This window comes from Daktulosphaira vitifoliae, unplaced genomic scaffold (assembly GCF_025091365.1).
Source record: "Daktulosphaira vitifoliae isolate Bord-2020 unplaced genomic scaffold, ASM2509136v1 Scaffold_5, whole genome shotgun sequence".
Lineage (NCBI taxonomy): Eukaryota > Metazoa > Arthropoda > Insecta > Hemiptera > Phylloxeridae > Daktulosphaira > Daktulosphaira vitifoliae.
Genome location: NW_026099576.1, coordinates 10,883,342 through 10,893,202, shown reverse-complemented (window position 1 = coordinate 10,893,202; position 9,861 = coordinate 10,883,342). Strand labels below are relative to the sequence as shown.

Genomic DNA, 9,861 nt, shown 5'->3' with positions numbered 1-9,861 from the left:
TTAAAATTTAATGAAAATGAATTAAAACTTCAAAAAGTATAAATTTATGATATAAAAATTTGAAAATAAAATTATAATGGCTTTTTTAAATGCAAATTTTAACAATTTTTGAACATAGATATACAATAGTAATATTAATTAAGTGTATTATAAATGAAGTATAATGAAATAGCTAATATTTAATTATGTTTTAAATATATCATAAAGTATATTAAGACAACCCAACGTATGTCCTTGGTCTTCAACAAAAGACACTTGAAGTTTAAATGATCCGTATAAATATAAATCGGGCAATTTGGCTTTGTTCAAAAATGATATATCAAATCCCGTCATTTTATATGAACCCTAAATATTAAAAATATTCTATAATTTTACATTATTTAAGATTATTTTTTTACTAAATATAAATAATTTGTGAAATGTTTTATAGATTGTATAAAATCATTAACAAAGTTACGATTATACAGGGTGATTTTTTTATCATAACCCACTCAATTACTTGCAGAATAATAATAATTTAAACATTTTTTTTTTTTATTATCTTTAGTTACACATTATTCTTGAATTTTTAACTATGTAATACTTTTTAAGTTCATCCCTTATGCCTTGGAGGGGGGTCAACTTTGTTTTTTTAAATGGTAACACATATTTTTAATTTAATAAAATGTTTGAGTTTTTAATTTAATAGTAAATGGCATTTGAATTTTTAATATAACTTTATTAGCTTATTAGATATAAACATTTAAAGTTTCAAAATTTTGAGTTAATATACATGTATAATACACATGGGATTGTAAATACAGGTAGCTAATTGGATTTTTATGACATTGCTGTCTCAGTCACGGATTGTTTATTATCAATTATGATTATCAATAGATATACTTTCTGTATTGTCAGTTAGTGTATTTATAAACTCATAACAATGTGCCTTACTATCATTGATAATAAGAATGCTGTGTACCTGCTAATATCGATGTCATAAAAAATCAATTAGCTACCTGTATTTGTAATCCCTTGTGTATTATACCTATATATTAACTCAAAAATTTGAAACTTTAAATGATTATATCTAATAAACGAATTAAGTTATATTAAAAATTCAAATGCCATTTTCTATTAAATTATAAACTCAAACATTTTATTAAATTAAAAATATGAGTTACCATTTAAAAAAACAAAGTTGACCCCCCTCCAAGGCATAAGGGATGAACTTAAAAAGTATTACATAGTTAAAAATTCAAGAATAATGTGTAAATAAAGATATTAAAAAAAAAAAATGTTTAAATTATTATTATTCTGCAAGTAATTGAGTGGGTTATGATAAAAAAATCACCCTGTATTTGTTACTTACACCGACAATTGTATACAGATATATTTAATTAGACTTTAAATATTATTAATATTATGTAATGACTAAAATCTGATATTCTGGCAATCCTAATTTATATTACATTGTTTAGTCACATTATTATATATGATTAATTATATTTTATACATTTACACCTACTTGAAAAATTGTATTAAAATATCGCTTATTTTCGAAATTTTTTTTCAATTTTTTTTACTAAAAACTGCCATAAATTTTTCAAAAATGACCACATCAATATAATTTTTATTTTTATAGATGCATGATGACTTAACCTATTATTTGATATATTTTTTTTATAAATCTGATCCTTTACCTGCCCACAAAAGGGAATCAAAATAACAACTTTTCCAAAAAAAATTAACTTTTAAACTTAATTTTTGAAAGTGTTCTGGAAATACTGACACTTTTATGTATACCTTAAATTAAAGATTTTGTAATATACTTTATTATGGAAAAAACAAATTTCGGACTTCATTTTGTCTTCACGGTGAAAATGGCTAAATGCTATTTTTGTGTTAAAATTCTCGATTTTATATTTTACATTTATAATTTTAAAATGCTATAACTTTTTGAAAAATGTATGGATCAATACAATTCTTTTATTAGAAATAATATTTATATATTTTTTTCATACGACATACTGTTTTTTTAATCATACCATTTCCTTTTATACAGGGTGGGTTCAAAATTTAAAAATGTATATAGAAAGTAGAACTTTTTGAACTTAATTTTTGAAAGTGTTAATTACTTATACTTTTATATGTATCTTAAATTAATGCTTATGTAATATGCTATAAAACGAAAAAAAAATTTTCGGACTTTATTTTATTTTCATAGTGAAAACTAACATCAAAGTTAATACAAAAATGAGATTTTTGTGAAAAATTTTTTTTTTTAAATTTTAATTTTATAACTTTTTGAAAAATATATGGATCAATACAATTCTTTTATGATAAATACTATTCATATACCTCTTTCATTCGATATACTTTTTTTTTAAATCAGACCATTTCCCTTTATATATTATTAATATATATTCCTATATTACACTTATAAATCATAAAATTTGTAATCAGGATATAAATAAGGAAATAGGAGATCATGTAGCTTTTGGAATAATCCACTAATTTTTTAAAATTAAACACTATCTATAGATTTGCATCAAAGCGTTTTTTATGATAGTGATTATAATCATTGTCAGATATCATTATACTTAACCCAACTATGCCACGTCCCCACTTTGATGGGTTTTTTTTAACTGCAAGTACATACTATACGTTATCTTCTTTTGACATAATACTATATACTATATAATGTACTATTATAATACTTAATACTATATAATGCACACACGCTAAGTACCACTGCGTGCTTCAGTAGAGCTTTTCGTGTGATTGTTACAATTGAAGTGATTAAAGACTATTTAAACGTACTTCATGATACGGTATTATACCTTCATCGAATTCAAAAACAATTATTGAAGCGTCAAAATTTTCATAACAACAGTTATTGAAAAGAAAATCAGTGTCTATTTAATTTCAACCGTAGAACAAGTCGCACTACAAATTATGTGAATACAATTTTTAACTACACAATGATATTATACAGGGTGATTGTTTAACAATGCCTTATGTAATTGCTTTAAAAGTAAAAATAATAATAATTTTCATTTTTTAAAAATTAACAAAATCTTTTGTTTTATCATCTTTTGTTCAGTTTAAAAAAACAGTACTACTCCTACCACATTGTATAAAAATACAAATATTTTATAATGTATTGATTCAACAATTTAAATACTAATTTTTGAACTGTTTAGATTATATTTATATATATTTCAAAATTAGATGAAAAAAATTGGAATTTTGTCAGAAAATATTTAGTTAGTTAAATAAATCTAAAGTTAAAAACTTTAAAGAAATTTATTTTAAAACGACAGTTGCTCTGCCATAAACATTTTTCTTGATATTTATAAATGTAAAATAGAATAAATATGTATACTTTATTACTACATCGAATTATATTTTGATCAAAAAGTAACAGTAATTAAAATTATATTATTTTCAGAATGATATCATTAAAACTAGCCAAGTTTGGTTTTATATTATTATTTGTGATTTTGTATACAAAAGCATATTCAATTATAAAAGAAAAAATGGAACAGTTTAATGAGTTATTACAGTATTCAGGATGGAGAAATTTAAATGAATTAATTTATATAAAATATATCAATAGAACATATTATCTTCAAAATTTGATTGAAATAACCACAAATACCAATAAATGTAAGCAAAAAATACGATGTTTGACTATATATCTTGGATGCACATACGCAATTATTATGAATACTCTTTTTCTAATTAATAATAAATTAATAAAAATTTGTAAATATAAACTTGAAGAAGAGAAAGATTTAATTAATGGGTGTATTTGCACAGAAGAACTCATAAAAATAGTATCCTTATTTATTGTTCCACTAGCAATATTGTTCAAAGGAGCTATGGATGCTTTGGATTTACTACATATCCATCCTTGGGCATATAATAAATCTCCCTACATGATAAGTCCTCGATTAGGGAAAATTGAAAATATTCTTAACGATTTAAACGAAATTATTTTATCTCATGATGATATTTCCACATACATTTGGACATTAAATACTGTAGATAATTTTTTTGACGACATAATGAAACATCAAAATTATGATGTTGATGAATATTGTGAATTTATAACTTATGATAAGAATTATTTATGGAAAAAATGGAATCAGGAGTACAAAACCAGTATTGGTCATGACATTAATTTAGTATTTTTCAAATTCCTAACCAAAAAAATTGAAGATTATATCCACACAATAATTATACAAAAGTATTCTCAACTCGGATTTAAATTTGATCCGATCACCCAAGAAACATTTATACCAAAATCAGATGACTTAATTGAGCCAGGTAATTAAAATAATAAAATATGGATTAAAATATCACTTTAATGTTTTATAATTTTTTTTATGATTCTAGAATTGGAATTTAAAATAACAGATGAATAGCTGACAAATGCTATAACTTTTTGAAAAATATATGGATCAATACAATTTTTTTATGATAAATACTATTTATATACCTCTTTAATTTGACATATTTTTTTTTTAAATAAAACCATTTATATATATATATATACAGAGTAGAGCGGATCTAACTGACAATTCATATAACATATAATCTACATAACATTTTATACTTTTTTTTAATATTTTAAGATAGCCATTTTATAGATAAGTTTAAAAAAAAAAAATTGATAACAAAAACTCTTATTCATTAGTTATGTTTATACAGCATTTTGAAATTTTGTAAAATTTTGATTTTTTTATACAATTTTCCTATTGTATCAAATGTTAGTCCATATTATGTAAAGTACAGAAGTAAACACTTATTACATTATTTACTGGTAACTGTATGCGATTTCTTTTCCATGGATAATAATAACGTTTAACGCACATTATACAGAAATGATTATCTCTAATCTTTATTACAAAAGTTAGAAATATTATCGTATGTCGACTACGAGTGTTCCATGGTTAGCCAAGTTAAAATTAATAACAATTATTAATTTGCGTGATTCTATCATTGTAATCATATTATTATAGTATATTCCTTGTTAGGAGATTTGATAATAAATGCACTTATTCACTATTATTCACGTTTCAGTTTAAGATGTATGAACTTATTTAATTGAAAATTCAATATGTTTTAGACTATGATTCTATCATTTTTTTTAATAATCTGAATTATACTACTAATTGTTTTTTCATGTCAATTACAAATGCTTATTCAAATGTTAATAATTTTCATGGAAAAGAAATCGCGTACTGTTACCAGTAAATAATGTAATAAGTGTTTACTTCTGTACTTTACATAATATGGACTGGCATTTGATACCATAGGAAAATTGTAAAAAAATTCAAAATTTAACAAACTTCAAAATGTTGTATAAACGTAACTACTGAATTAAAAAAATAAGAGTTTTTAGTATCAAAATTTTTCTTTAAAACTTATCTATAAAATGCCTATCTTAAAATCTTAAAAAAAATTTTAATAAAAAATCAATTTTTAAAATATTTTTTGTAATTGCGAAAAATAACATAATACATATTTTAAATATAGTTGTATATTGTAAAAATTGATTAAAAAAAAAAAAGTAAAAAATGTTATGTAGATCATAAGTTATATGAGTTGTCAGTTAGTTCCGTTCCACTCTGTATATGTATATATATACTTATATATTACACTTAGAAATCATAAAACTTGTAATCAGGATATAAATAAGAAAATAGGAAATCATTTAACTTTTGGAATAATTCACCAATTTTTTAAAATTAAACTCATCTATACTTGACCCAACTATGCCACGTCCCCACTGTGCTGGGTTTTTTTTTTTTTATTAAAATTACATGTATAATGTACTTATTATTTAATTTATATACTTGAGAAAATTAATATTAAAAATTAATAAATCCAGATATTAAAAAAAATTATATATTGATTTGTAGTTATTTATCATTTTTGGAACAAACTATGCCTCTTTGCAATTTTAAATCTATGGTTTTACTTTTTTTAATTTTTATTTGTAGTTTTAAACATAAAATAATAATGCAGTTAATTACTTTTGTAATAGGACACAAATAATTTTTTTTGTTAAAACTATTTATGAATGGTATCCACGCTTCTCCTAAGAAGTCTCTTAACGAAGAACATGCTTTTTTTTTATTTAAAACCATTGAGTTCTCTTTCCAACCACCTATCATATCCCATTGCATTGTGTGTAAGTTTATCTAAACAAATTATAAATCTTAATTGAATATAGTTAATCTCTTTTGTTTATAAATGTACAAGTAAAATAATTATTTCGAGGCTCACCGAAAAAGAATTATCAAATGAAATGTACAACTTTAATTTTCCATCTATCATTAATTTTGATAATGTTATATTTTTTTGATACAAATTGGCATTTATTTTGTAAGACGTACTGTTACTGCATGGATAAACCTCAGTCAAATTAACATTGTATTGATCCTAAACCATTTAATTATTATTTAAATATTCAAAGTATATTATATATTATACATTTCAATATCATCACTCTTTAAAAAAATGTCCAATTTAAAAAATTTATATGCATATATAGGAAGTCTTAAATGCATATAATTCAAAGGAAATTTTGGATAAATAATAATAGAAATATTGTATTTATGTTCAATTTTTCGATACCTTCAAAATTATACTTAATTATAAGTTGAATTTATAAAAGTTATGGTGCATTATTTAAAAACTCATTTGATAAATTCGAATTATATTTAACGGCCTTTTAAATAAGTAATCATAATCAAATATTAGATAAAGGCTAAAAATAGGAATGTACAAATACAGTAATAAAATGTTCTATCTTTTTAACAACTATTGACTGATAATATTCAAATTTCTTATTACAAAAATCTGACAAACTTTACAAATGTACTATAAACCTTTAAGGACAATATTTGTAACAGTCTTCAATATCTAATTTAATTTGATGAAATATTTTACGTTAATATAAAATATCAAACTTACTCGAATAGCTGGATTAGGAAGCATGTAACGAAATAAATCTTGAACAGTTAGTATTTGTACAAACAATTGGGTGTTTAATAAAATAAAAAATAATTTACAACTCAACTTCATAATTCTTTAAAGTATTTTCAATACTTTAAAATGTTTTGAAAATGTTTTTCACTTAAAATATTTAACAAAAAAAATTTAAAAATCTCAGTTTAAAATTATAATAAATGAATAATTTTCTCCCGAAAGATAAATGTGAATTTTTATTTATTCTTTTTCAATTCTAAAATGTATTTTTACATAATATTGTGCATAAATAACTTTTTTTCAAGGATAATGTATTTTTAATCAAATCAATCATATCTAAAAAATATTTTACAGGAAATATTGAGCTATCTGTACTTTTTTAACTGAAAATATTATTTTAAATTAATAGAATAACAATAAAATGCATTGATAATTATACTTGATTACAATTTTTTTATACAACATGCATATCTAATTGGTAATTAAATTTTCCATTTGTTTTCACCTAAGTATATTATTTTTTTAAAACATCATTTTTACATTTATGTTATTTTCACCTTTATTAATTATTAATTATTTTTTTTAGTGTACTATTATAGTACACTAAAAAAAAAAATCTCTTGTACAAAGTAATTGTTATACTGTGACTTACACAAAATCTTATTAAAATAAATAACATAATATAATTTTTTCTTTTCGGAAATTCATAGTATCCTAAATTTTATAATTTTCAAAAAAAATTGTTCCTATTTCTCTTATTTCTCCTTTAAAATTTTATCCTTCTCCTTTAAGTTTTTAGATGAAAATTCAATTATTAAATAATGCACGTATGTGAATATTGTCATTGTTAACATAAGTTGCATACAATTTTACTGTATTAAAACTTATTGCCTAAAAACAAAATGTAATCTTCTTGCATAAATTTCATTTAAAATAATATGTAAATCTAAGTTATAGCTGAGAATTTTTTTATGGGTGTGTGATCACAACCCCTGAACTTTTCAATGGCTCACAAAAATAAACCACAGCCCCATAATATTTAGCCGGTATCCAGTATTTTATATTTTGCTGATAATATTCTTTTCTTTAAATACTAATAATAATAAATAAAATACAGTTTTACACCATATATATTTATCAATTTCTTATAAAATCATAAGTAGTTTAATTCCGATTCAAGCCAAATCCTCAACATTTTGATGAAAGTTATTATAGGAAAATTAAAACTTAAAGTCAGATATCTCAATATTAAATTTTTTTAGCTACTGATTTATTAGGTATGCATAACGATATAGTAAATAACCAATGTTACTATTTAAATTATTAACAAATCTGGTCACAAGTTAGGATACACAAGTGTCCACAAATAGTAGCTGGACCTTTTGTATTTGACACGTGTATCCATGGATATATCTCCTTTAAGTAAATCCATTTTACTCTCAGTATTACCCATATCATATTTAAAATTTTTAATCAGTCCAAGCTGTAATCACTAATGTAATTCCATATTATTGAAAGTACCTAATTATTTAAATGAAATTTGATTAAACTTAGGCATTAAATTAGTAAATTGAAAAAAGTGTAACATTAAAATAAATTACTTTAATTATAATAAAAAACTATAAAATAATGTTAAATAATAAACTAAAAGTAAGTAGTACCTAACTTAATGTCAAAATAAAAATTATTATCTATTGCTTCATCATGCTATGGAATATCTGATTACATAATTAATAAGGCAAAAAATTTGATGTTGAATTAAACATAAAAAATAACATATACTATTAAATACATTTAAATACTAAAATTACAAATTATGAACTGTAATATTTTTGATAATTGAACAATTTAGGCAAACTGAATTTGCATTATTTTATTAATGTCAAATTTTATTTTTATTTATAAACTTTAATTACCTTAAAAAAGACTTTGACATTTCAAACTTAAACATTTCTAAATACTAGGGAACTGCCCATGACTAATTCTAATATTTTACAAATTGTATATTAAGAAATGTTAATTGGATAATTATTCAATAAACATTATTAGAGTATAATCCAATGATGTAATAATTTAATTTCTATATTTAGTTTCCCTGTATTATTTTTAATAATTTTAACAGTTAAATAGATGAATAGTTCATGATTAATTAAAAACATTAGGTGTTAATGATTACAAAAAAAAATTTAAACATCAAGTTATAGCATCCTATTGTTAACCTCATTATCACTATTTATTTATTTAGTTTGTATCTACCATCGTTTTCGTTGCAGAGTTTATAAACTACAAAAAATTAATACAGATAAAAATAATAATAAAAGAATAGTCAAAAGACGAATGACCGATACCATTTTCATTTTATTAGAAATAATTTTAAAAATAAATAATTTTAACAGTAATATGTATTTAAATTATTTAAAAAATCTATTACTGTTTTGATTTAGTTAATAAAAATGTTACAGCCGGCTTAAAATAAAAAAATATTTTATTATTATAATAATGAATAAATTAAATATATGAAAAAAAGTTATATGCATTACATATAACTTAACGATAATTAAATTACATAAAAATAATAAGCCCAAAAATGTTGTAATCAATAAAAATTTTTACGTTCGATCCATTTTATTAAAATATTAATAATTTAACTTTTTATGGCGAACAAAATGTCACATGGGCACATTTAACCCTCAACGTGATAAAAAGGTCATTAAGTAACTTTTTTTTTTAATTTTTATACTTAAAAAAAATTACTAATTTTCATAGGTCACTGGAAAATTAGAAATTATAACCGTCCACTCTACCATTTTTCAATGACCCCCTGATTTTAATAATTTTGATTATTCTTAAATATTTTTCCTAAAGAATATATATAAG

General features: G+C 21.7%; 2 protein-coding genes across 5 annotated transcripts in view; one reads left to right on the top strand and one right to left on the bottom strand.

Annotated features, from left to right (window-relative positions):
* The window catches only part of LOC126908168 (uncharacterized), a 9,880-nt gene extending 2,658 nt beyond the window's left edge, over nucleotides 1–7,222 (bottom strand). The window contains exons 1-4 of one of the 2 annotated variants that reach the window (XM_050690081.1): nucleotides 6,970–7,222; nucleotides 6,280–6,435; nucleotides 6,027–6,194; nucleotides 7–345 (exon numbers count right to left, since the gene is read on the bottom strand). In XM_050690081.1, coding sequence (XP_050546038.1) covers nucleotides 184–345; nucleotides 6,027–6,194; nucleotides 6,280–6,435; nucleotides 6,970–7,080 — 597 coding nt within the window. In that variant the 5' untranslated portion in view covers nucleotides 7,081–7,222 and the 3' untranslated portion in view covers nucleotides 7–183. Of the gene's footprint in view, nucleotides 1–6; nucleotides 346–6,026; nucleotides 6,195–6,279; nucleotides 6,436–6,969 lie in introns of those variants that run through there. The other variant, XM_050690082.1, reaches the window with a different exon arrangement.
* LOC126908165 (uncharacterized) lies at nucleotides 2,770–5,893 on the top strand. Of its 3 annotated transcripts, none has more exons than XM_050690079.1 (3): nucleotides 2,770–2,939; nucleotides 3,434–4,314; nucleotides 4,384–5,893. In XM_050690079.1, exons 2-3 carry the CDS (start codon nucleotides 3,435–3,437, stop codon nucleotides 4,410–4,412), a joined length of 909 nt encoding a protein of 302 aa, XP_050546036.1. In that variant the 5' UTR covers nucleotides 2,770–2,939; nucleotide 3,434; the 3' UTR covers nucleotides 4,413–5,893. The 3 variants fall into 3 exon arrangements, with proteins under 3 accessions (XP_050546036.1, XP_050546034.1, XP_050546035.1); XM_050690077.1 differs by having other exon boundaries at nucleotides 2,770–3,016; XM_050690078.1 differs by lacking the exon at nucleotides 2,770–2,939 and having other exon boundaries at nucleotides 3,403–4,314.
* Nucleotides 7,223–9,861: the final 2,639 nt, after the last annotated feature.

Coding starts and splice junctions, on each gene's coding strand:
- LOC126908165 (XM_050690079.1), top strand. CDS start 3,435: ATGATATCATTAAAACTAGCCAAGTTTGGTTTTATATTATTATTTGTG. Junction 4,315..4,383: donor AGATGACTTAATTGAGCCAG/GTAATTAAAATA, acceptor TTATGATTCTAG/AATTGGAATTTAAAATAACA.